The 27765-nt window shown below is 46.2% G+C and overlaps 2 protein-coding genes across 2 annotated transcripts; one reads left to right on the top strand and one right to left on the bottom strand.

The window, feature by feature from the left end:
- Positions 1-888: 888 nt before the first annotated feature.
- LOC120839757 (uncharacterized protein K02A2.6-like) lies at positions 889-3049 on the bottom strand. Its single transcript, XM_040210124.1, has 4 exons — positions 2855-3049; positions 1399-2242; positions 1154-1213; positions 889-968 (listed from the first exon to the last, which is right to left on the bottom strand). The coding sequence occupies exons 1-4, from the start codon at positions 3047-3049 to the stop codon at positions 889-891; spliced, it is 1179 nt and encodes a 392-aa protein (XP_040066058.1).
- Positions 3050-6075: 3026 nt separating this feature from the next.
- On the top strand, positions 6076-6414 carry LOC120839756. Its single transcript, XM_040210123.1, has one exon. The coding sequence runs from the start codon at positions 6076-6078 to the stop codon at positions 6412-6414; it is 339 nt and encodes a 112-aa protein (XP_040066057.1).
- The last annotated feature ends 21351 nt before the right edge of the window (positions 6415-27765 follow it).

Below are 27765 nucleotides of genomic sequence, written 5' to 3'. Positions count from 1 at the left end.
ATTGAAACATAGCCGCTGGTTATATCTCGAAATGCGCGCTTACATCAAAAACCTCTATTAGGCTTTTATAATGTAGGCCTACATTAACCATGCATTAGAGTTGCTCCTCTCTGCCAAAGGTTTTTAGACTTGGCAGTTTTTTTAAAAAATCTATTTTGAAATTGTGTCCAGAAAAATAAAAATGCATGCTCTTTGAGGATTAAGGAAAGGAAGGCTCAGGCACCAGGTGTTTTTTCCTTTCTCATCCAGAGCCATACATGTATGTATACATACCATTCGTATGTGTGTGTAGGGGACTTTTATAGAGCGACACCCGGCACGGCTGTTCACCAACACTGCCGTAAGGCCGCATATGCGCAGTAGCTACGTGGGCAGAAGCAACCAGGCTCTCTGTTTTCGCCATTGCGTTGTGTGGAGTGTGCTCGTTGTTGACGTTGTAGAGGCGCTTCTAGATTTATTTGTGTGTCATACATCCTGTCAACATGTCGTATATTATGCCCGACTATTTGAGCTCGCTACCCGACCTTGAACGGTAGTGGTGTCAAGACAAACTGTGTGGATGGCATTGCCTTCCAATGATCCATACGCCGTAAACAAGACCTGCTGGACTTCCCACGTGAAGTTACTGGCACCGACATCAATGGCTCACGTCTGTTATATATTGATTGTTATCGATTGAATCAGACCCCGACCCATGGATTCAGACGGGCCGCAACATGTGTGTGTCCCACACAGCTAGGCCTGACTTTTTATTCACGAGGGCAAACCGCCACTAAGAGGGCGCCACTAACATGTCGATATATATATATAACATGCCGCCACACAAGTAACAAATGCACAAAAATAAAATGTCCGACTGGGTTTAGTACAAGAACCTTGATGGAATCTTCACAGGTCTTCCTGAGCGAGTCTGGCGGGGTTGAGCTTGTGGTGGCGAGTCTGTTGCATTGGACTGACGAAGGGAGGTGCTGGCAGTGGGCGAGGAGTCTAGAGGATAGTAGTCCTCAGCCGTCAGTCGGGGTTTCCTCGGGTCAGCTTTCCGGTTGGGCTTGGGCTCTCTGGAGTCGATTCTCACACGAAGGTGATGGCGGTTACGTGCGTAGCTCTGGCCATCTGGCGATGTCACCTGGTATCTTCGTGGAGCTGGACCCACCTGTGTCACAACTGCTTTTCTCCAACTTTTCCCATGCCAAAACCAAAATGGCTGGTTCTTCTGAAAAGGAGGCATCTCTTTCGCATGCTGATCCGCATGTTTATGCTGTGCACGCTGCCTTGCTTGAGGCTGCTTGGAGAATGACTTGTGTGGATAGTGTGGCAGCGAGCTGCTTGGACAGGCTGGTAATAAAGTCCTTATTCTTCTTCCCATCAACATTTCTGCCGGAGATGGAAGACCGTTACTTGGCGTTGCTCTGTAGGTCATCAACACTAGTGCCAAGTCCTTTCCTTCGGAGAGAGCCTTAGTCATTGTGGCCTTGATGGTTTGTATTGTCCGTTCTGCTTGTCCATTGGACCTCGGAAAGAGTGGTGGCGATGGGTTGTGGACGATATCCCACTCCTTGTTGAAGCTTCTATACTCCACAGAATCAAATGGGGGGCCTTGGTCACTGACAGCTTCACTTGGTGTGCCGTGGCACGCATACAGCTCCTTGAGCACTGATATAAGAGCAGATGCCGTTGTAGTCGACATTTTCTTGACTTCCACAAACTTCGAGTAATAATCTACCACAAGCAAATAAGTGGTGCCACCGTGGTAGAAGAAATCCATGGCTACTTTCTCCCATGGGCGTATTGGCAAGTCTCGGTCAAGAAGTGGTTCTCTTTGATTTGCTCCTTGGTGGCGTTGACAAACTTCACAGCTGCTGATCAGCTCCTCGATGTCCTGGTTTATCCTAGGCCAGAAGACGCTTTGGGAAGCCAGGCTTTTGCATGCGACAATGCCGCGATGGGTCATGTGAAGTCTAGAGATCACATCCTTCTTGCATGCTTCTGGCACTACTAGTCGTTCGCCATAGCAGATGAAGCCATCGGTTATGTAGAGCTCACTTCTTCTTGAGTAGAAGGGTCTGACTGACGGGTGGACCTTTGAGATTTTATTTGGCCAACCGTGCTCGATGTAGGTCGTTACACGCTTCAAGACCTCATCTGCTGCCGTGCTAGCTTGGATTTCAGCCAGCTTTGCTGTGGATGCGTGAACCAATGTGCAGACCAGGACACCATGTTCCTCGTCTACTGTCTTGATGGTCTGCGCTGGATTAGGTGCACGAGACAGTGTGTCAGCAACTGTCAAGTGTTTTCCAGGCACATGGACTAGCTTCACCGTGAAACGCTGGATACGAAGGAGCAAGCGTTGGAGTCTGGGGGAGATTTTGTAGAATTCCTTTTGGTGCAAGCCGATGAGGGGCTTGTGATCAGTCTCCACCACGACGCTTCGACCACAGATGTAGTAGTAGAACTGCTCACACGCAAACACTATGGCCAACAGTTCCTTTTCTATTTGCGCGTAGCGCTGCTGTGCCGGCGTTAGTGCTGCTGATGCGTATGCCACTGGATGTCCGTCCTGCAGAAGGATGCTGCCAATTCCATATGAGCTGGCTTCGGTTGATATCACAATTGGTCGCGCAGCATTAAAGTAATGCAACACTGGAGCAGTGGTCAGGTTGTCTTTGATCTCAATGAATGCATTGGACATCTTGCGAGTCCAGTGCCATGCCACGTCGGACTTCAGGAGCTCACGCAGAGGTTGCGTCTCTGTTGAGAAGTTTGGAATAAACTTCATAAGGTATGTTGCCATTCCGAGAAATCGCAGGAGCTCTGCCTTGTCATTTGGTGGTTGTAAGGCCTGGATTGCCTTTACCTTTTCAGGGTCAGGAGCAATGCCTTCTCGGATAAGCTGGTGACCAAGGTAGGTTACTGTAGACAGACCCAGCTTGAGCTTGTCCTTGTTTAGCTTCAGATTGTTGTTGCGTGCTATTTCAAGCACCTTTCGCAGATGGGTTGCATGGTCACTCTGTGTTCTAGAGGCTACCAAGATGTCGTCAAAGTACGGCATCACAATGGTTTGGCGCTCGAAGATTCTGTCAATGGCTTGCTGAAAGAGCTCTGGAGCTGTGCTGAGTCCAAACGGAACTCTGAGGAACTTGTACCGACCCCAAGGTGTTGCAAATGTGCACAGGTACGAGCTCTCTTCATCAAGAGCCAGCTGCCAAAATGCACTTTTGGCATCAAGCACTGAAAACAGAGTGCACCCAGATAGCCGCGCAGAGAGTTCTTCTGGAACTGGAATGCGGTAGTGCTGCCGCTTAACTGCTGCATTTAGGTTTCTTGGATCCAGACAGATCCGCACATTTCCATCTTTCTTTGTGATGATGACAATGGGATGAACCCAGTCAGTTGGTTCTGTCACGGCCTTGATAATGCCATTGTCCTGCATTCTTGTGAGCTCGGCCTTCACAGTTTCTTCGAGTGCACTTGGCACCCGGCGAGGGGCAGTCACCGTAGGCTTTACATCCGGTTTCAGGCGAATGCTGTATTCTCCTGGGAGTTTGCCGAGTTGCGAAATCCCACTTCTGACACCATGTTATATATTGATTGTTATCGATTGAATCAGACCCAGACCCATGGATTCAGACGGGCCGCCAACATGTGTGTGTCCCACACAGCTAGGCCTGACTTTTTATTCACGAGGGCAAACTGCCACTAAGAGGGCGCCACTAACATGTCGATATATATATATATAACAACGTCGACGTTTATTCAGTTTTTTCGCCACGCCACTTCACAGCCCACATGGTGTAGGCGTACAGGTCTCGAGGCACACAATTACTTTGAGCCCCTTTCCGCGCTGCCGGTGGGATCAGCAAACTGTGGGTCTGCAGAAGTGCATTTACTAATTGATTAAATACACACAGCGTCTTTAAGTCAAGGTATGATATTTTTCTTACCCTCATGACCACAAGGCACGACAAAAGGTAACGCTTTTTCTGTTCTGTCGCCGGTCACCTTCCACTTACTATAGCTGTGCTGTAGGTGTTACCGAAAGAAAGTAATGAAATATGTTACTCGTTACTTGCAAATAAAAGGAATGCATTACATCCATTGATGTGAAGTAACACACACGTCACTTATGCATTTTTTATTTATAACTTAACAATAACGGTGCCTTTTTTTTTGTGCCAGCATTTTTTGACATTGGGACAAAGGGCAGGGCATTGTTTTTTTGTTTTTTTTTTAAGTGGGACTTTTTGAATAGGGAAAAGACAAGCAAAACGTTGAAGGTAGGTGAAATGTAGTGCAACAATTAATGACTTGGCGCCTATACTTCATATCAGTTTAAGCCCAGACGCAGCCGATGCTACGAGCTAACGGGACAAATCAAGCAACGTCAAAAGAGGAAGTCACTGAACCTTTCTTGTTTATGATTCATTCATCGATGATAGAACAGATACAGAAACATGACAAACACCATGATGGTGCGCTTTTGATGCTATTCAATTAATCCCATCAGCTCGTAGCATCGGGCTGAACATAAAACGAAGCATGAAAGCAAGCGTGAAAAAGAATTACTTTTTCCAGGTCTTGGGGAGATTATATAATGATTAACATAACTATGCTACGCATTATTCTTTACTCTCCCAAAAAGTAAGGAGTATAAATGACTATGTTACAGAAAAAAATAATGCATTGCCGCCAACACTGGTAGCGAGCCACCGACGAGCGCTTGGTCGGTGCTTTGTGCGCGAACACCGTTGGAACAAAATCTGGGTGGTCTCAATGAGACAACGGTTTCCCTGCATATAAGCAAGCCTCGAGACGGAGATTGAAATGGAACCACACTTGCATTCAAGAAAGTGCTTGCCACACAAACGGTCGTCCTCGTCCCAAGACCATTCTTTTCGATCCGCGGATATTACCACCTTCTACACCTTTCAGAGTCAGCCGAGAACTTGTGGAAGCTCACTCCGAGGAATTTTCTGTACCTTTCGATGCAATTAACAGCTACACAGCTTTGCCGCATGTTGAAATGCTACGACATCCATGCAAAACGCGCGCCCTTCTGCCACCCAGCTCCGGCGCGATCACAGCACCTCTGCAGCTCCGCGATGTCAAGCCCGACACGTGGGCTTGATGTCACGGAGCTGCGGCGGGCCAGTACTGTTACCTTAGCAAGAAAGTCGCCAAATTTAGTGCGTTTTCAGTCTTCCTAACGACTTTTCTGTCTTTTTGGAGTCTTGGTAACTTTACTAAGGACTTTTATTTTTTTTTTACAGTTAGGTAAATTGTTGTTACTAAAGCTACATAGAGCCTCTCCAGTGGCTTTCAGATAACTGCTCCGGACGTCACTCATTTTTTTTTTTCCTCCTGTTGAGGGTGAGGGTGATGAGAGGTAGCGGTCATGCAAAGACATTCTCAAACCACAATACAACCACTCCCCTTTTCAGGGATTATGTAGCAGGTGTTTGTAAAATACTTTTTGAACGTCGCAAAAAAAAAAAAAACTGCAGGTATTGACGCGAGCAGCTTTGTTTGACAAGTTATGGAACAAACCTGCTCACGACGGTTAAACTCCAGGACAACTTCAGTGCGGTTATCGAAGATAACCCCCCTTTGAGGATGAGGGTTTATAAAAAAGCTGGTAGCTACATGAATTCAATGCAGTCTTTTGCTGTTTTGCTCCTGGTTCAGGATCTTCTCGCTAACGCCTTGGCGAGCTTGTTGGGAATGGGACGGCCGGCGGTTAGTTTCCGCAAATAACACAAGCGTTGAGGTTTGCCAACTTGCTGGACCTAGCGTTATTATGCCTCCCAAGTACAATCACCACTATAGAAAAAGTTGGCAGTCTTCACCCGAGTTTAAAGGCTGGTTACGTTCTGTGGAAAACAAAAGCACAAAACCATCCTGTGCCTATTGTGGGAGCGAATTTTATGCGAAGCTTTCCGATATAAAAAAGCATGCCACCACCACCAAGCACTAGAAATCATCCAAACCGTACTACAGTTCTTAAGGGAAGAGGCTGCAGTTTCCAGCCGCAACCGAGCCTTCTTGCGGCAAAAGTGAGGCCGGTTTCTGCCTGTTCATATGCGAGCATTAGCGATCCTCGCGACTGACCACCTGACAAAACTCTGCAAAAAACAGTTCATGGACGGCAAAAGCACAGCAGGCTTGTGCATGCAGCGAAACAAGTGCACGGAGATCATTGTGAACCTGTTCTCTCCGCACTTTGTAGAGCTCTTGGTGGCCGACATTGGGGACTCGAAATACAGCCCGATCAGCGATGAGGCTACAGATGTTTTCACTACCAAGTTGCTGGGTGTAGTGGTGCGGTACTTTAGTGCTGCACAGAAGAGCATTGTGAGAATATTCATGGCGTTAAACAAACTGGACGATGGCACGGCTGTGGCTATCATCAGGCGTTGAAAAGCCTCCTCATGCGCATGAGACTTGACATGAAGCGTCTCCTCAACATTGGAGTTGACAACGCTTTGGTGAACACGGACGTAAACGGTGTTTTCAAGACAATGAGGCGCGAGTGGCAACTCCTGAGCTTGATAATGGCAAGACATATGTGCCATTCGTTGCAATTGGCACTTTCCCACGCTGTTCAGGGAACGCTTCTGAGGAACGCAGACTTCTTGGTGCAAGAGGTTCAGCGCGCCAACAAGGCCTACGAGAGGAACGACGCAGATCCTGCGAGGCTTCTTGAAGACCTCACACTCCCGATAAAGACGGTATGTAGCAAAGTGCTCACTCCAACAACGGACATCGATAGCCCATTGATGGTCACCTAGATCCCAAGCCGTACTTGGGATACGAGTTCGAGAAACTAGTGAACACGCTGCCAGCTGTTCCTGAAGTCAACTTGGTACGCCAGCACTGCGTTGTATTCACAGTTAAGCTAACAGCTTTGGCTGGACCTACCATCGAACTACAAGATATTGCAGGCCATGGCATGGCTGTCTGTGGGAGCGTGCCTGCAAGTGCTCAAAGAACCTATTATGGAGCTGGCAGAACTTTTTGGTGTACAACCAAACAAGATAGATCTCGTGGACACCCAGTGGAAGATGCTAACCGTGGTGAGTGGGCGAGCACCACTGACACCATTGCGTTTTGGTCTGAGCTCCTTGCATACTGCGATGCAGCTGGCTCGAACCAGTTTCACGAACTCGCGCACCTAGCAATCATTGTGCTCTCCTTGCAACACTCAAACGCAGAGGTGTAAGAGTCTTTAGCCAACTGAGCGTTGTGAAAACAAAGCAGAGGAATTCTCTCAGCACTGGCAGTACAAATGCCATCTTGAGCGTTCGTAGTGGACTTTGCCGTCTTGGGAAGTGCTGCTATACTTATGACCCTCCCGACACAGTGACAAGTTGGAACCATGCAAGCATACTCCTCAGCTTTTGCATCTGGAAACGGTGCATGTGCACAAAGCAATGGCGAGTCTGCAGACGAGGAAACATTGTGATATAGAACTGTTGCTCAATTTCTTGCGTATAATACAGTTCAGCGACTTGAGTGAAATGTAGTTTCCAATAAAATTATTTCATATTCTATTGTTGACTAGCATTATTGTGTTAATATATTATATAAACATTAGGTATCATCTGTGAATGCAGTAGGCTGTTGCTGAAAGCAAAGTAACAAAGTAAAGCCAGTAAATCTCCCTCGGTAAGGCACCATGGGAAAGATTCACGCACGCCAAACGTTTCACTGCCTCGCGAACGTTTCGGAAATATTTTCATATTCCGATTGATCAGTTCATTCACCACTGGAGAAAGTAATTTAAAATATTGTTTCAAATAACAAAGCCCTTTGCGTGTCTTATGCAGTTGAAGAGCTAAAAATTAAGCAATTCCGGAAAAAAAAACTCGTCATGATCATCACTCGACTTTCAGCTAAAACTGGTCAGACGGGGCAACTTTTCCAGCAATTTTGAGGTTGCTGGCGAGTTGTTCCCTAGCTTTTCCTAGATCGACGAGAACGAGTGAGCAACTCAGTTGAAGCGGCTGCAGCCAATCAGAGACGCAATATTTTTACGTGACACCCCTGTAGTGATGATGACAGCGATGACAGCTAAAGACTTAGTTCTGGTTTGGAATGGATCGTTGTCGGAAATAAACAGTTTCAGAAAATTGAGTTAGTATTCTCAACGCCGGTCAGAGATATAAGAACGCATTTTTAGCGCGTAGCTGGGCGTCTAAACAATGAAAGAAGAATCAAAGTTAATTATGATGATGATGATTGCAAGTCGGCCTCGCGCATAGAGATCATGCCTCGCGACTTCGCTCAAAATAAAGTTAACAGCACTGGCGGCGGCGCTGCGATCGCGCCGGGTGTAACGCCCCTCAATATTTTGAAAAAACAGAGGGACTTTAGCCGCTTTACCGGTGTGGGCAGAAGGCCGCATGTGGCATGTTTTGCATGGGTGTCATAGCATTTCAGCATGCCGCAAAGTTCTGCAGCTGTTAATCGCACTGAAAGATACAGAAAAAGTAGCGGAGTGAGTTTCCACAAGTTCCCGGCGGACTCTGAAAGGCGCAGAAAATGGATATCTGTGGATCGAAAAGAATGGTCGGCTCGCGAGGACGACCGTTTGTCACTTTCTTGAAGGCAAGCAAGCACTTTCTTGAAGGCAAGTGTGGCTCCATTTCAATCTCCGTCTCGAGGCTTGCTTATATGCATGCAGGGAAACCGTCGTCTCATTGAGACCACCCAGATTTTGTTCCAACGGTGTTCGCGCACGAAGCACGGGCCAGGCGCTCGTCGGCGGCAGGAAGTACAAAGCGTTACCTTTTGTCGCGCCTTGTGGTTATGATGGTAAGAAAAATATCATACCTTGACTCGAAGGACGCTGTGTGCATTTAATCAATTATAAAATACACTTCAGCAGACCCGCAGTCTGCTGATCCCGTTAGGTCAAAATATTAAAGAGACGACGACGTGGGCCGTCGATGTCGGTGGCAGCAACTTCATCTTGGAAGTCCAGCAGGCCTTGTTTACGGCGTACAGACCGTCGAAAGCAACGCCGTCCACGCACAGTTTGTCTCGATAGCGCTGCCGTTCAGGCTCGGGTAGCGAACTCAAATAGTCGGGCATAACATACGCTCTTCAATCCCAGTGCAACTGCATAGTCCACCAGGATCTGGTGTCATTAGCGACCTCAGTTCTCGCCACTCCATTGACACGTTCGGCTGTCTCCTCCGGCTGGCCGCCATAGCTGGCACGTAACGTTCACCCAACCTCCTTGGTTCATCCCCGGAAACATCCTTGATCCCCGGCCTGGTCGCTTCTGCCCAGTGTTGCCAACTAGTTTTTAGACAGGGCGCTAAGCTGAGGTCAAAAAAGCGAAGTGATGTTTTTTACTGTTTTCTTTAAAGGAATTAAGCACTCAAGAAATGTTCCTCTCATGTCGGGTGGGAAATTTATTTAGCTATCGGCCCTGCTGAAGTACTTCTTAGCAGCATATCACAACGATCGTGTTAGAAAGTAGAAATTTCTATATGAAATTAAAGGGCGCCAGAGAAGTGACCTCCCGTACGCTTGGCAAAGTCGAATGCTGGGAACCACCTCAGGAAGCCGCGTAGACACGTTCATTGAAACAGATCTGGAATCAACAACGCTGAACTCGGGTGATCTCCATGAAGATGGCTTCTTTTCGGCACACATAATGGGAGCCCTAGGCACTCAATCAAGCTATAAACTTATCGCATACTTTTTCACCGGTGTATTTATATTAAATACAAACGTGCGATTGTCACATAGACGACAAGGAAGAGAACGTCTCAAGAGACGTTCTCCTTCTCTTCCTTGTCGTCCTTCGACTATCGCACGTTTGTATTTTATATAAATATACCAGTCAAAAATTGTGGATCATATTCAGTCTACTTCTGAACACAACGGGTATATTTCAAATTTGGTTGAAATATCCCTTTAAAAAGCGAATTATTATCATTTTTTTTCCAACACGAAATTAAACTATGCATTACCGAACAATCGTTTATTTTATGCCCAAATGCAGTCCTAGCTGTCCGAACTAGATGCTTAAGTTTCAGGACTAACCCTTATTATCTGAAAGTTTCAATGGGAAAATGGTGGCCAGTTTTATGTGACTGGCGCCATTCAACTGCATGTATTGCAAGAGGTTCATCGGCTGTTATTTTCTGACTAAAAATTTAAAAAATCGGTTAGTGATAGCAGCAGCATTTGAACCTTTTGTAGCAGGTTCTGTAGCATTCAAAATACTGGTATCGAGCAGTTGCTAACGATTTTAGAGCACAAAAATGGAAAAAAAGTGATTGCATATTTAAATAAGTTTGTCTGTGATAATGATTGCCAGTTCCTCTGATAATGGAGCGTATTATCACATTGTGTGCTAAAAATAAATAAAATGCAAAAAAAAAAAAAAAAAGCTTTTTTTTTTTTTTTTTTTTTTATAATAAGGTTTTGGTCAGAGCGGGGTCCATTTGAAACAGGTACTAAGAGGGTTGAAAAATAAATCACAGCACAGCCGTTCAGTTGCGATAAAGCCTCCCCTTCTATTCCCATTCTACGCTCGGTAGTTTAATTGGCTTGTAAATATAATTTCTGCAAAATGCCAGCAAAAACCAGCATATCCGCTACACCAATAAAAACGCGTCCCCCAAGTTTTATGAACCTGCCAGACCCAAAACTCTCAATATCAAAAACCACAAAAACTACCACTGACAAACATTATGAAAGCCTACACTTGTGCTTTAAATGGGACACTGCTCTTCAGTGGCGCTGGAACTAGTTAAATCAAAGTTCGCTGCTCGTTCATTCGACAGCTGCGCAAGAAACACCTTATTTACTAAAAAGAAAGACCAGTTTTTCTTTTTTCTTCCGCCTGTTTCCTTTTTCTTTCATTATTATTAGACATTAATCTGCAGTGAAGACAGAGAAGGTCGATCTGTAATAATCCTGAGAATGAATTTCGCGCCTATTGCGCTAGCCCCTCCAACAGGTCAGTCGCTGCTCCTAGCACTCCGGTGCAAAGCGGCGAAGCCCGACGCATGCACGGTCATGTGTGGCGAGATGTAGTGAAGGTTGACGGGAGCGGTGCAAGTGGCACGGTACTCTCCAGTCACGGCACGAAGGCATGTGGCAGACATGATAAGCAAGTGATTTCACCAGGAGCGCAAGATCCTGGTTCCGTCTTACCACAGTATACGACCATCCTCCTATTTTGCAAAGTTTTCTCGAGACTTTTAGTTCCCGACCTCGCAGACATCGTCTGGTAATGTAGACGATGTCGACGATCACCTGGTCAGCGCATCAACCCGCCAGAGCGATTGACGAACATTCCCCACACTTCGTTGTACTTTTCTAACTAGGGCCGACCAATATTAAATTTTCCACCCATAATGGAGAGGTCCCGGGTTCGATACCCGGACCAGGCGGATTTTTTCGGTCGCGCACCAGTCACCTAGCTGCGTATAGAGATTTGTGTTCGTCCCTCTTGTTCCCCTTCTCCAGGCATTATTTTCGTCAATATTAAATTCTTTTCATATTTTGCTTTAGGCCCACCCTGGAGCAGTTATGGTGCAACTTTGAGCGAAAATGACGCTTTTTCACAAGATGTAGCAGACTTTCGTTCATGGCACAAATGGCGCAGCATTTTCATGACTGCGGTTTTAACTTAGAGAACGGACAGTTCAGAAACTTTGGTATTTGGTTCGGATTGCTAGGGCTACATTTGGCCGGATAATGGACGTTCGGTGATGCTAATTTTTTGTGGTACAAAAAGAAAAACAAAAAGATTTGTAATATTTTTTTAGAGTTCCTGTGGAGTCAGTTCTAGAAAGTCATACTCATAAACAATACTCACATTTTTCCGGACATTTGGAGACAGGCACAGGAATATCCTGTGATACAAAAATTTTAACGGCATTAATCACCGCAGGCTGAATAAATACATCGCGGTTGGGAGCGCCATTCTTTTAGATTACCGTCAGACGAAGCAGTTTTGCATTTTATGCCTAGCTATTTCGTTTTCAGGCACTGCAAGACACTGCAAAACCGAAATCGAAAATTTGACGACGAAATAAAAAAATCTCGAGCGCCACTTAACGAATTCCCACGTTTAATAGTCACAAATTCAAGCAGACGCGACGCCGATCACTGAGGAACTCTTCTTTCGTGGTCGCTGTTCAAATTCTGCATTTCAATTAGTTTCAGATTCTCTCACGTATTTTACAAAGTTGCGCACGATGTCACAGCGTGTAAAGCGGGGGAAAACATTTCTGGGGCTAGATGGACCTACAACGGGCTCTAAAGAAAATCTAATTTCTTTTCACACTGCACAGTCACCACGAGGGCGAGACTAGGTGATGGCATTGTTTTGTGAAAGCATCAGTGATAACACGTCTGAATCACAATCTCAAATTAAAAAAAAAAAAAAAAATCAAATTTTTGTGTTTTGTTTTTTAGTAGAGGGTTTGATCGAAAAATTAAACCCGGCTTCGCAGAGCGTCGAACCTCCGTGAGAATATATGTGACGCAAGCGGTGACGAGAAAATGCGAAAGGTTAAAAAAACGTTACTTAAATAATAATAAAAAGCCCATGGTTGTCTAATTTCGTCAAAAGAAATAACATTGTGAGCAACTGTGGCATTTATTTCTGTGAAACAAATTTGTCAGCAAGAAATATAATCTTGTCTTGTATCTTGTGACTTCATTTTCCTTATATGAAAACCAGATGCGCTCACAATATTTGTTTTGATGAAGTTTCACTAAAGCAGACATTGGCCCTTAAAGAAATAATTATTATTTTTTTTTTTTTAGCTTTTTGATTTAGGTAATTTTACGTTCTTAACCTCTCGCATTTACTAATCACCGCTAGCGTCGCATATATTCTCACGGTCGTTCAACGCTCTGCAAAGCTGGGTTTAATTTTCTCGAACGAACCCTGTGCATTGAGCCACTGAAAGAAAATTGTATGTACTTAAAGAATCTCTTCCCTTGTATGATCCAGATAACGTAATTTTCTCAAAATGCGCATTTTATCATCACCGCTAGTGTCAGCTTTTCACCTAGTGTCAACGCTCTGCAGCCGGGTTTTATTTTCCCGATCGAACCCGGTATACACCGCGAGTCAAAGGGATTGATGGCTGTTTGAAGGGATCGCATAAATCAGTTTCTTAACGTATCGCTCTGTGATTTACCTCAGAGGTACATGAAGCGTGTGGAGCTTGGTTATAAAGATTTGACTAAACGAACATAACTAAGCAAAAAGTTGAAAATCACTATGGCTTCAGATTGCAGACGAGAAGCGTCCGATTGGCACAACAGCCGACAGACAGCGACATGCAAGATTGCACACGGTTAGCAGACCACAGAAAAATATTAATCAACATAGCAGGGACAAACACACGGACGAGAAGTCTCAAACACAGCTAAAAGATTTATTCAGTCCTTTTTCATATACTCTCGCCCCAGCCACCTGATAGGTGCATCCAGTATAAGCGACAAAGAAATAATAAAAATTTTCAACTTGTAAATTAAAAAAAAAAAAAAAGATAGCGGGGACGCAGAACGAGAATGTGCGACGGTCACGCTTATATCCCGAATGTGTTGTATTGGAATGCCGACGGCAAAGCAATGTTTTTGCCCATACCGGAAGTGACGAAAATTAAGATGTCGGCGGCCTTTTGAAAAGAGTCTAACACAGCCACAAGGTCACCAACCATACAACTTGCCCTATGCAAACATACCCCAAAAGCAGGGGGACATCATAATTAAAATAAGAGCACCAACTTGACACAACAGAAGAAACAATTTCATTAGACGTTTTGCCTTCCATGCGGGATGCATCTTCAGTAGTTACAAAGCAAATGCAAGGCTCAATAAATAGCGTCGACTCGAGGTTGAACCTTGCATTTGCTTTGTAACTACTGAAGATGCATCCCGCATGGGAGGCGAAACATCTAACGAAATTGTTTTTTCTGTTGTGTCAAGTTGGTGCTCTTATTTTATTTAGAACTTGCATTTTGTGAGGACAGAATATACCAAGACACAAAAAGGTACAACCAGAACCAAACAAAGGGATGCCACCTCAACCAACAAAAACCTTCCCGACTGGAGCACTTAAAAAAGGTTATCTTTTGTGCAACTCCTGATCCTACACCCAAACCTAAATACAAAGACCAACACCCATATACAGCGATGGAAGCAAGTTTTAGCCTTTTGTAGCAGGTCTAGGAGCAGCGAAGATGCCCCTTTGTAGCAGCTTTGGGGCAGTAGAAGGTCTGCTTTGGAGCAGCCTAGGAGCAATAAAATTCGTGTTTTGTAGCAGTATGAGCTGATCACCCAGGTCAAACTTTGGGCTCTAAGCTCCAATGTGTTTTTCTAAATACAAATATATATATATATCACAATAGAAAAGCATCTTCATGTGATGCTCCAGAACCATTTCCAAACATACCCTTTCCTTAGATATATTCCAGCCCATAGCATAAAAAGCGAACAGCATAATTACAATTTATCTGCATGGCATCTGCTGACAACTGTCCTGGTAACGGGCTGCTTCCTCTTATGAATTTACAATAGAAGGCAGTCAACGAAACAGGTGCAACTTAACCCTCATGAAAACAAAACGTTGCGCATACTGAAATCACACATTTCATAAGTTGAAAACAAAACCATTTCAAGATGCAATAGCGTGGCACCCGAAATAAAGCCCAAAACTTGCTGACTAGTTTTCATTATTAGAAAATACAAACGTTCGAGGTCTCTATTTAGCGACATAAAAATATTCCAATACTCAACCGAGTACAAATCTACCCTATCTGATAAAAGGACAAATGCAAAATATGGGAAAAATATATGATACCATCCCTGCTCACACACACGTTTAATTACCCCTTACTGGAACAGGCATGACTGACTTGAATAAAAAAAAAAAAAGGCTTGTTTAGGAGTTTGATAAAAAAAAAAAAAAACCTAGCAAGTAAGACCATCAAATGGAAGGTTTTTCTCATAAGTCGACTGCTTGGATGCTTTCTAGCACAACGGTTTAGAGCTTGCGTCACTCACCGGGACATTCCCACTGTTTTCCTTGTCCTCCCGCCGGCTTGGTGTTTGTGTGCCAATGCGAGTATTTGCCACAACTTCATTTACAAGAATGTTCACAGAGGAGGCAACCGATTATCCCTGTTACTGTTACGTTTACAGCACGAAGCAGAAGCGCGGAAGCGGTCTCAGCAACATGCGGAAAGAACTGAAAAAAAAAGTATGTCAAATGTCTGTTGAATTTTGCAAAGTAGTTATCACTTTCCCCAGAGATTAGATGACAGGTCAACACATGCCAGCAGGCTCTTAGGTACGCTTATATATCATAGTCCTGAAAAAACTGCCATCCCAAATGAAGATAAATGGAAATAAATGAAGATAAGTGAAAAAAAGGGGGGGGGGGGGGGGCTACAAGTTACGTGAAACAAACACTTTGACTTCAAAGTTTCGTATTTTTTTTCCCTCACCACAGTTGGTTTCAAGCATCATGACTAACAACCATCAGCTGACCTGTACACTCACTGTCTTCTTATTAATGATACCACGAATAGCAGACAAGAGTCACGGCGAACTCGTGTGTGCGACAAGTATGCGGCAAGTATGCGGGAATTCGCTATGAACTCCCCTGACACGGGTATGGCAGAACGCAGACTCAGCTCATTCGCACTTCACAGTGCGATATACACGCAATAAAGTCACTGGATCTGGGAAAGTAGCGCCATTGCCTTCCCATCTGCCAGCCAGACACGAACATACAGACGACAAAAGGCGCCGAAAAACAAGGACGAGAGGAGACTTAAACAAATCACTTATATAGCCTTGAAAAAAAAAAAAAAAAAACCTTCGTCACAACTAGGCAGAGTGTAGACCGGTTTTTAGAAAATCAAATTCTATTGTCTGTGAGGTTATTGACGTGTCACTTGTGCACATCTTGCCCTTAGCTTTGATTTCAAGAGCCTCCTGGAGCTCCCTGGACATCTTATCTGGGTATCTGGCCAGAAATGTGTCTGTAAATGATGTCATTTGTCCTGTCATTTAAAGACAACATTTATGGCCAGACACCCAGATAAGATATCCAGGGAGCTCCAGGAGGCTTTTGAAATCGAAGCAAAGGGCAAGATGTGCCCAAGTGACACGTCAATAACCTCATGGACAAAAGAATTTGATTTCCTAGAAACAGGTCTACACCGTGCCTAGTCGTGACAAAGTTTTTTTTTTCAAGGCTATATAAGGGATTCATTTTTTCATTAAATGTTAGTTCAAGTGTGCCAGCGTTTACGTCTTTCTCGTCCTTGTTTTTTTGGCGCCTATCTTCGATCATGAACCAACTGGCCCAAATTGCCATCTTAATCCTCTTAAGGTGATTGGCTCATTGCTGTTGGTTGCCATGGTGATAGCCACTTTGGTCCCTTTCAAAGCTTTGAAGCTTCGAAAGGGCCGTTAAAACCAGTTGCACCAAGATTGCCATGGAGCATCATCGACTGAAAGCGTTCCTCGGCCAATATGAGCCTCTTTGGCACTGTGTATACAATACCCTTATTACTCATGCTTATTTCCCCAGATCTCTTACAATTGTGTTGCTCTTCTTGAGTGTTTCAAGAGAGTAAAATTATTTTTCAATGCCCCAAAGCATCGAACCTGTGTGTGATGGCACTACGAACATGTACGGCGTCACACACAGGTTCGATGCTTTGGGGCATTGAAAAATAATTTTACTCTCTTGAAACACTCAAGAAGAGCAACACAATTGTAAGAGATCTGGAGAAATAAGCATGAGTGATAAGTTCACTGTATGCACGGTGCCAAAGATGCTCATGTTGACGCTTTCAGTCGATGATGCTCCATAGCGATCTTGGTGCAACTGGTTTTAACGGCCCTTTTGAAGCTTCAAAGCTTTGCAAGGGTCCAAAGTGGCAATCACCATGGCAACCAACAACAATGAGTCAATCACCTTGAGGTTTTGTCGTCTGTATGCTGGTATCTGTGTCCGGTCAACAGGTGGGAAGGCAATGGCATTACTTTCCCAGATCTAGTGACCTTACACGCAAGGACCCGCCACAAACTCGGGTGTCACAGAAACCCATGTTGCACGCAGATTGCAAAAAACAAAAACACGGGTACGAGTTAGGAATTTTCAAGTCACGGGAACGAATACACCGCAAATTCACGTGTCAAGGTAACGGTAAACACAACGAGGGAACCTGCGGCAATCATGCTTGTCACATACATCGTGCAGTTGATGAGATGAAAGAGGGAGTGGGCGTTCCTACAGGACTTTTGTGAATACGCAATTTAATGCGTGCGGTACAGTGAATACATGCGGCCATGCTCAACACCTGTTACAGGTTTGCTGATACTAATAGCTTAAACAGAAACAAGTGCCGACCAAAGGATAGGTCCACGCCTCGGTGGAGTCTTGCCAATGAAGGGGAGACCCACAGGTTTTCAACAAAACAAGTTTAATACAACTAAAAGTAAAAAACAAAACACCACTAAAAAAAAAAAGGATAACAACTGCCGAGTTGCGAAGACCAACAGGACTCATACACACTTCACCCGGCCTGCACAGGCGGCGAAGATAAAAAGGAACACACAATGAATTAGTAAAAAACTCAAGTATACAGCTTACTACAATGCATTAAACATCTCTTACGTGGGAGCTTCCCCGAACTTCAAAAAAAAAAAAAAAAAAACTTAGGAGTTTAAATATTATCAAAAATAATGCAGTCGGACACCTGTGAGAATAAAAATCAACTACGGAAATGCCGCTACCTTAATTACTATATAAAAGTAAATTCGAGGGAACGGGAAATCTCGTCTCAGTGTCCGGGAGTGACGGTCTTGCGAGGCGCCGCTCGATGGCGGAAGGAATGGTCCGGTGGTACCACGGTGGGTTGAGCGGCTTGAAGTGGCCACACAATCACACACACACACACACACACACTTCGTCGTCAAAGTCTTCCTTGGTCCAGACTTGGCCCACTACTGTTGTGCTCCACAGACCTGAGGCTAGGATTCTCCCTCTGTTGAGTTTCCCACTCGCACCACTCATCTTTTCTGCAAAAAGTCCCCCTCAACGGGCCCGCATTCTAGCGCACAAACAAAAATCAAACCCCAGGACGCTGGCCTGCTAGTCCCCCCATCCTCCCCCAAAGACAACGTCGCTTCGTTTTTGGGGAAGCTGGGTCCCAGTCCCCACACACCGCGAATTTCGTGGAAGGATGCATCAGGCCAGGACAATGGATAGTGTAACACAGCCAGGTTTTGTGACACTGCCCCTCACTTAAGAAGGTTCACAGGTGAATGCTTAAAACTAAACTCCTCACAAAAACTCGGCAAACAAGCACACACACATGAAAAATCAAGAATACTTTACTAAGCAAACCAACCTGCGATATGTATGAGATATAGTCCTGCACACTCCAGCAAAGGGAAGTTTCCATATTTGGAGGATACAAACGAAGTATGGAGTAAACACAACTTACATATATCAGCTTAAGAAAGAAAAACAGTGCCTCATTAGTGAGGTGGACTTACAAGCGGCTTAGGAAATCAGCACCCACATTTTCGCTGCCCTTTATATGTTTGATTGTGAAAGGAAATTTCTGCAACAGGAGGCTCCACCTCAGCACTCTACTGTTCAGATGCTTCGCGTGATTTATGTACTTCAGCAGCTGGTGGTCGGTTTGTATGAAGAATTTTCTACCGTAAAGGTACGGACTGAATTTCTGCACTCCCCAGACCAATGCCAAGCACTCCCTTTCGATGGTGCTGTATGTGGCCTCACGAGCAAGCAGCCTCCGGCTCGCGTAAGCCACAGGATGTAAGCTGCTATCATGCTGCTGCAGTAACTCAGCTCAGAGACTTGTGTCGGAAGCATCGGTCCCGAGGACAAACTCTTTCCCAAAATCTGGGAAATTCAGGATCGGCAGGTTAGCGATCCGTTCTTTCAGCTCATCGAACGCCAACTGATGAGCGGTCCTCCACTCAACCCGATTCCTTTCCTTTTTCTTTGTAAGGTCCTTTAGTGGCCCACTGACCTTTGCATAAAGTCGGGAATAAAAAATTCCGGTAGTACCCCGTCAGTTCGATGAACGATTGCACGTGCCACTTGGTGGTCGGCACACTTGCCTTCTTGATTTTGTCGCGTCTTTTAAAGGAGGGAGAGCTGTCCCTGTCCAATGCAGCGACCCGGGAAGTCAACCTGTACCATCCCAAACTCTCACTAGGTTGAGCGAATGGTCAATCCCACTGCTTGGATATGGCTGAACAGAGTCTGCAGTGCAGTGAGGTGTTGTTCTCAGCTGTCTGTGGTCACCAACACATTGTCCTAGTAACGGGCCATGTCTGGGATTCCATCCACCACCTTCCGCATCAGTTTAGCAAATATTGCCGGAGCGGTCTTGACTCCAAACGGCATGTACCGAAAATGGTACAGAAGTCGTTGAAAATGCGGTCTTGGGCTGAGAAGCATCGCTGAGTGGGATCTACCAGTAGCCCTTGACAAAATCCATCTTTGAGAAATTGCGCTTGTTTCCGACGGCGGCAAAAACTGTGTCGACTCATGGCACGGGTTCGAAGTCTGGGACCAAGGTGCCGTTTAGAAGTCTGAAGTCAATGCACAGCCGATTTGTCTCGTCTGGCTTCTTGGCGAGCAGAACGGGTGCGTTTTATGCAGAGCTGGATTTTTTTATTATCGCGAGCCTCATCATTTCCTGCCTCTTCCTCAACCTTCGTCTGGGTCGCGAATGGCAGTGGGTATTGTCGCACGTAGATATTGGTATTGTATTGTCAGTAAAATACAATACCAATAGTCAGTGGGTATTATCAGTAGTCTATTTCAGCTCCCACTGTATCCATGTGGTTTTTCCTGGAACGTCTGAAAAAATGACCTTGTGACTGCGCATTACGCGGTCGAGCTGCGATTTATGCTCAGAACTGATCCTCAATGAAACCCTCACGTCTCCGAGACCTTTCTCTGGAATGCTGGAAGAGGAATCGGCTGGTCATCTTCGGTTTCCGTCAGCGAGATAATCGTGCAGGCCTGTTGCTCGTCTTCCTTCTTAATTCTCTGCTCCTTGTTTTTCTTTAGTAGGTTAGCGTGGAATAACTTTAGGCCGGTCGCTGTCTAGACCTTGTAGTTGAATAACTTTAGGCCGGTCGCTGTCTAGACCTTGTAGTCGACCGCTCCTGTTTCTTTCGTCATGAGGAAGGGCCCCTTCCACTGCAGAAGCTTCTTGTCCTTGGGGAGCAGTAGGAGCACCTTCTCTCCCGGATGCAAACTCCGCTTCTTGGTTTTCCAGTTGTAGTACCGAGCGCAACGAGCTCCCAGCCTCACGAGTTTCTCGTGGGCGATCTTGCACGTCGCCTCGAGGCGGTTAGAGGTCAAGCAAGTGCTCATACGTGGTCCGGAGCTCTGCGTAGAGCTCGGCATTGGTCCACAACTCCCTCAGATTGGCTAGCGGACCCTGGACATGGCGACCGTACAACACAAAAGGCAAAAAGCCGAGGCTCGTCTGCGGCGCTTCCCGGTAGGCGCACAGCAATGCGGCCAAGTATTGGTCCCAATCCTTGGGCCTTTTGGAGCACATTCGCTTGAGCACGAGTTTTAAGTGTTTTGTTGAACTTCTCCACCAGTCCATTTGCTGTGGGTTGGTAGGGGGAGGTGTGCAACTGCCTTATCGACGGAAGCCGGCTGATCTTTTTCATTAGCTCCGAGCTAAAATTTGAGCCCTGGTCGCTTAAAATTTATCGCGGCATCCTGACCCACGCGAACATCTCGACTAGGGCCTCTGCCACTGTCTCAATGCTGGACAAAGCCACAACGTCTGGGTAGCGAGTCGCATAGTTTGCCATTGGCAGTATGCACCGGTTCCCTCGGCCCGAAGCCAGGGCAATCTGTCCCAGGATGCCGATCACAACCCTCCAGAATAGGATATCTAATAAGAGGCTCCCACTCAGGAGGACGCGAGGGACCTTTCACTTCGGTGTCGTTCGCTGGCACACGTCACACGATAGCCCGAACCGCCATATGTCCGAGCCCAGTCCCGACCTAAACTCTTCGAGGATACGGCTCTTCGTTTTCGCCTGCCCCAGGTGTCCCGCCATAATGCTTTCATGGGCAACTTGGATCACAATTTTTCGGTGGGCCTGATGCATCACGAGCTGCCACGTCTCTCTCCCCAACAGTTCCCGGTATAGTCGATAAAGAAGCCCCCGCACCTCTCCTGTTGTATTAAGTGAGTGTGGTTGTCCTTCCCCTGGCCTTCTCCCCAACCTGCTTGAAGCAGGGGCACAGTGTGTCATCCTCATTTTGCTGCTTTGCAAACTCCAGCATGTCAATGGCCAGCCCTTAGATTTGAGGCCCACGTGTAGCTTTTTCAATCCAGTTTGTTGTGTCTTTCTCTGGGTCCTAGTATCCACGGTGCACGCCGGAATTCAGAGATCATCCACTTCCCCATGGGTTTCGTGTCCCGGCTCATCTTGGCTCTCTGCGTCACGCTCCGCTGCATCCTCCCGCACTCGCTATGTCGGTATTGGATCGTCCCTCACCTCTAGCTCAATCGAAGGGCCGTCTGGCTCTCTAGCGCCGGGTAAATTCCCGAGTAGTACAGGGACAGGTCCGTGCGAAGGGCTTCAAGTTCTCTGTCGAATAAGGGCATTTTAACATGGACATGGGCCTCGGGAAGCATTTACACAGTCCCGTCGACGAGATACACCGGCTTCTTTGTTCCCGTGAGTCGGCCGTCGTCAACCAATCCTCTTCTGACAATGACCGTGCTACTCCCCGTGTTGCCCCAACGACTGGCATTCCCTCGACCAGAAACTTAAGGTGTGGTTCCATCACCGCGTTGATGACCAAAATCTTTGTACCATCCTTCAGCTCTACGAAACCATCTATGATGTTTTCATCCTTTCTGTTTTGTCGGGACATATAAGGAGTATTCACTGGGCGCCATATTTGTGGGTGCTGTCTAGAGCGCATGCTCAGAACGAGCCCACATTAATAGGCTGCTAAGACCGGCAATCTTGAGGGTGCGGAATGCACGTTACAAAAGAACTGTGGAAGCTCGCCATCAGCACGCGCTCAGCAGTCGCGCACACAGCTATGGCCGCCAGTGAATACTTCCTATAGATACCTGATGGCCGAGGTTTTGTCTGGCCCTGGCAGACCTTAGTCTTACGTCCTTTCCTGCCACACCTTCGACATGTGGGCACCTGTCTGATGTTGTACGGATTGCGACATTGCGCAGCTTTTTGTTCTATCTTGTTACAGAAGTAGCACCTCATTGCAAGCTGCAGAGGCCTGCCTCCTTTGCTGCTTTTCTTCGCTGAGAATTTTGCTTCGTCTTTCCCAGCTTTCTTTAAGTTACCATGACCTTGCACGTCCAAAAATTGGTCCGCCGTCTCCAACAGACCATCCAGATGTGGCTGTTTCCTTTCCTTCAAGTAGATGGCCAGTGCTGGATGACAGCCCTTTAAGAATTGCTCTGTGATGACTAGCTCCTGGAGACCTTCAAAATCTGGTCACCGCGGTGGCGTCTTGAGTGGCCGTCTCTCCATCGACTCGCTTCCCATTCCGGAATTTATCGGCAGCATCTGCGGGCGGCAATCACCGGAGGGCTTAAACCGTGAGGCATGTGCTAAGGGAGGTGGCCCATTGCCTTTCTGGCCACTTTTGGCTTAATGCGACTCCCTCGAACCTTCTTGTAGAAGTGCCGAGGCCGTCCTTCCTTATATCGAGCGCGAGTAAGAGCTTGTTAAAACCCAACTTCAAAACGCTCTGACCCTCACCGTCAGTTCTGGCTCCGGATGAGCGGTTCCCCTCCCTCTTGTTCTTGAGCTCTAGCCTCAGCCTAAGTATCTCGAGCTCCCTCTCGGCGGCTGCTTTTGCCACCTCTTGTTCCCACTTGGTAGCTTCCTTGGTAGCTTCTCGCTCTAGGGCTCTCTCCCCACTTTGTTTTGCAGTTTCTTCCTCTATCCACCTTTTTAGTTTGGTCCCAGGACCACGAGTTTTTCTATCTCCATTTTTGGCCTACCCACACTCACAGCCAAGCGAACTGCTGAACTACATTTCCTTCAGACCACACAGTTCCTACTCTCAACCCTTCACGTGCCACACCTCTCGGGCTGTACCCCTCCAAAGGCAAGTCTCCACCATGGTCAGCCAGGCCCTGTTGCGGACGCCAGTTCCGTCACAGGCTTTCCGATATTCTCAGCTTAAACACAGGAGTGCTGACCAGAGGATAGGTCCACGCCTCGGTGGAGTCTTGCCAATGAAGGGGAGACCCACAGCTTTGCAACAAAACGAGTTTAATACAACTACAACTAAGAGAAAAAAAAAACAATACTACGAAAGAAAAAAAAAAGAAAACGGTTAACAAATGCCACTTGCAAAAACAACAGTACTTGAACACGACGCACGAGGACACAGCGCACCCGTAACAAACACTAGGACAACGTTCACAGTCACACCAAAAGAAAGGGACACTTACACAGCGCTGCTTGAACACTTACTTGAACTTATTTCAATCGGCAAGCGCAGAGGCGGCGAAGAAAAAAACTATGAATTAGTAAAAAAACTATGAATTGCTAAAAAAACTAAAGTGTACAGCTTAGTACATTATAAACATCTCTTATGTGACAGCTTCCCGAACATAAAAATAATAACTTGGGAGCCTAAATGTTATCAAAAATAATAAAATCAGACACCCGTGAGAATAAAAATCGATTACAGAAATACTGCTACCTTATTTACAATATAAAAGAAAATTTGAGTGGAGGGGAAATCTCATCTCACAGTGTCCGGGAGTGACGGTCTTGCGAGGCGCTGTCCGAAGGGGGAAGGAACTGTCCAGGTGGTACCACGGTGGGTTGGGTGGCTTGGAGTGGCCACACAATCACACACACACACACACACTTGGTCGCCAAAGTCTTCCCCAGTGCGGACCTGGCCCACTACTGTTGCGCTCCACAGACTTGAAGCTATGATTCTCCCTCTGTTGAGTTTCCCACTTGCACTGAAACTTCCCTCCATCCTCCCCCAAAGACAACATTGCTTCATTTCAGCGGAAGCTGGGTCCCAGTCCCCATACCCCCAAATTTCGTGGAAGGCCGCGTCAGACTGGGACAAGGAATAATGTAACACAGCCGAATTTAACAATGCCAATACAAAAAAAAAAAAAAAAAAAAAAAAAACAATACCACGGGAAAAAAAGAAAACGGTTAACAAATGCCGATTTGCGAAAACAACAGGACTTGTACACATTTCGACCGGTGAGTGCACAGGTGGCAAAAAAAGAAACAACTATGAATTAGTAAAAAACTATGAATTGCTAAAAAAGTAAATTGTACAGCTTAGTACATTGCATTAAACATCTCTAACATGAGAGCTTCCCCGAACATAAAAATAATAACTTGGGAGCCTAAATGTTATCAAAAATAATAAAATCAGACACCCGTGAGAATAAAAATCGATTACAGAAATACAGCTACCTTATTTACTATATAAAAGTAAATTCGAGGGAACGGGAAATCTCATCTCACAGTGTCCGGGAGTGACGGTCTTGCGAGGCGCTGTCCGAAGGGGGAAGGAACTGTCCAGGTGGTACCACGGTGGGTTGGGCGGCTTGGAGTGGCCACACAATCACACACACACACTCTGTCGCCGAAGTCTTCCCCAGTGCAGACCTGGCCCACTACTGTTGCGCTCCACAGACTTGAGGATATGATTCTCCCTCTGTTGAGTTTCCCCGCTCCCACTGAAACCCCAGACCTGGCCCGCTCTTCCCTCCATCCTCCCCCAAAGACAACATTGCTTCATTTCAGCGGAAGCTGGGTCTCAGTCCCCATACCCCGCGAATTTCGTGGAAGGCCGCCTCAGGCCGGGACAATGTAACACAGCCAAAGTTAATAACGCCACTACAAAAAAAAAAAAAAAAAAAAAAAGTGAAAGGAAGAAAGAAAAAAAAAAAAAGGTGAGAGGAAGAAAGAAAAAAAAAAAAGCTTGAGGTACATGTAAGCATCTTTCATGAGTTGTGAATGCGAATGCATGCAAGCCGCTCGTCCGTTTTCTTTTTTTGTCGTCTGTTTGTCCGCTCTTTTTGTCGTCTGCTGCGTACTAGCGCGCGCGCGCGCTTCGGATCTCGAAGGCCATGACGCAGCGGCCGACGGGAGCCCCGTCGACGCGCGCCAGCCAATGGAACCGAAGGCGCGCGGAAACTACCTGCCGTTTTCGCGCTTCCAACTGATGACGTCAGCTCGTTCCATGAGACCAGTTAATGCTTTCGCATTAAAAAAAAAAAAAACGCGAAAGGGTACGAGTTAGAAATTGGGAGGTCACGGGAACGAATAACCCGCAGATTGTGCACGCTGCAGATTCGCGTGTCAGGGTGCGGTAAGCACGAGGGAACTCGCGGCGAGCACGCTTCTCATATCGCGCGGTTGATGCGATTAAAAAAACGGGATCGGCGGCCTACGGGACTTTACTGCGTACGTGATTCAATGCGTGCGGTACCTTGAAGACACGCGGCCGTGCTCAACGCCGCTGCCGAAAAAAAAAAAAAAAAAAAAGAAAAAAAGTAAACGACGAATTGATGCGAGCGTAGTTTTAGTTTACGCACACGAAAAATCTACGAAATCTACGAAATGTGTAAAATATCCGCGGCATCCTGTGCCCCAGGTTCCGCAATCTCACGGCAGCGTCCCTAAAAAGCGAGTCTCCGTCTGCGAAACGACGCCGCAGATTGCCTAGAAGAGGTTTTTCTTTTTAACAAGAAAAATTCACAGCCTAACTTTTTTTTACAAAAAAAAAAAAAAAAAAAAAAACAGAACTCCACCTTTTGTTTGCATCTCTGTACTAAACTGCAGCGCGATACGTTAACCTCACGGTAGAGTTAAGCCTTTTTCAAGCACAAGCAAAATAAACGATCTTGAGGGCCACTTGGACATATCAATAAACAAAGTTGGGATCGATAGCAGGCCAGGACTAATTATGTGCATAATGTGATTTTAAATAAAACGTCTCTGTGCCGCCGCCCCCCCCTTTCTCTTTTTTCCAGAGCAACAAAAAGCTTTGATATGAAAAAGGCTTAACTTTCTCTCGAGACATTGGATTGTTTTTTTTTTGTAACTTGTGATTGAAGTATAATTGGATAAAGTTACAACACATGTCCACCCTTTAGACTCACTACTACTACTATACTAATAATATTAGTAGTAGTAGTAATAATAAGAAAAACGGACGAGGAAGAGACGCGTACTGGCGCTATGTTGTATACGTCTCTTCCTCGTCCGTGTTTTCTTCCTTGTCAGTGTTTTTTGCGCTTTTGCGTTGGTCCAACTAGCCCATTTCAGTTTTAGTACATTAGCGCCTGGTATATCATCTTTGAGTTACTAAATGGCACTCACCAGTGGCGATCCTTAGACGAGCGCAGCGGAGAGTTGTAAAGAATGCCGAACGCTGACCTCGGTGTTTAACAGACGATGTAGCAATTTGCACTTCCAACGGCTGATTTTCGGATTGGCTTCATCCAACGACCTTGCTTCGTCATAAAACCGACGAAATAACATTATTATAGGCCGTGTTCCAAAATTTACTCGATCTTACTCCAGGGTAAGGGTTTTGTACCCTTGGCGTTCTAAAACCTACCCGCGTCCAGTTTTTCAATCTGTGCTGTCACGTGACACGATCCGCCGGAGTAACTCGAATCTATTTAGGTAAGATTTGGAACACAGGCAATTGAGGTACCTATTATCGAATTTATTTGTTTGAGGAATGTTAATTTAATCATTACAAAAATATATAAATATTTTACAGTCTTTCGAATTATGAAAGTTTTTGAGAAAAAATGTATTCCGAAGTAATGTGTTACTTCGGAATAACTTCGGAATAAATAGTGTATGTACTGTGTTAAGAAAAGAAACAATAAAATATTTATTACTTATTTATTGAGGAACCGAAAGAAAATGAGGCGCGACGGTGCAGAAGCTTTCGGTGAGAAGCAAACATATATTTCCCGCCCTTTTAGGAGGTGTCGTCTGTTAGCAGCTCAACCCGCCATATCCAAACAGCCGTCCCCGTTGGCGAGTCGTCCACTACCCGCGTTTTCAGCTTCACTTTTCGTCGTTGAGCACTGCGACTGGATCAGCGCCCAACTGCCAAATTCCGACGCTATGGATCGCGGGGTTCCCTCGAACCGGGAAAGGAATCGAAAGAGGCGGCAACGACGCAGGGCGAGGAAGCTTGCGTCCGAGCAAATAGCGAGCGTTCGGATGCAACAGGTTACCGACCACTCCACATCAGTCGAAGAGCCTATGGAAGAAGACCAAGGGATCATCAACCCTCCCTCCCAGCGCTCTCCCGGCCACGGCGAGTCGCCCAAAGCCACCACGTCGGGGAGCGGAAAAGCTGCCTGCTCTGGCGCCTCCTGGATTCCACAGGAGCCAGGAGAGCCTGTGGGAGACTCTTCATCAGCAGCTCCGCCGGACGGGCACGTCGAGATGACCCCCGCCACTTCAACCTCCGCCAGTTCAACCTCCGCCGCATCGACACCCGCCGCCGGTTCAACCTCCGCCGCATCGACACCCGCCGCCGGTTCAACCTCCGCCGCATCGACACCCGCCGGTTCAACCTTCGCCGCATCGATACCCACCGCTTCAACCTCCGCGCAGGGCGCACTGCCAAGCGACGGAGGCCCGAGCACAGAGCCATCTGATCGGGAGCGCCTGAGAGTATGGGCAGTC

The sequence above is a fragment of the Ixodes scapularis genome, unplaced genomic scaffold, assembly GCF_016920785.2.
Source record: "Ixodes scapularis isolate PalLabHiFi unplaced genomic scaffold, ASM1692078v2 PGA_scaffold28__5_contigs__length_5199819, whole genome shotgun sequence".
In the NCBI taxonomy this organism is placed as follows: domain Eukaryota; kingdom Metazoa; phylum Arthropoda; class Arachnida; order Ixodida; family Ixodidae; genus Ixodes; species Ixodes scapularis.
Note: the sequence above shows the minus strand (reverse complement) of the source record. Positions and strands in the feature narration are given on the sequence as shown.

Excerpts from the sequence above, each read along its gene's own strand:
- LOC120839756 (XM_040210123.1), top strand. The coding sequence starts at position 6,076 with ATGCGAGCATTAGCGATCCTCGCGACTGACCACCTGACAAAACTCTGC.
- LOC120839757 (XM_040210124.1), bottom strand. The coding sequence starts at position 3,049 with ATGCCGTACTTTGACGACATCTTGGTAGCCTCTAGAACACAGAGTGAC. Across the intron at positions 1,214-1,398 it reads GACCTACAGAGCAACGCCAA|AAGAACCAGCCATTTTGGTT; the intron begins GTAACGGTCTTC and ends CCTCCTTTTCAG. Across the intron at positions 969-1,153 it reads GAAAAGCAGTTGTGACACAG|CACCTCCCTTCGTCAGTCCA; the intron begins GTGGGTCCAGCT and ends GCCCACTGCCAG.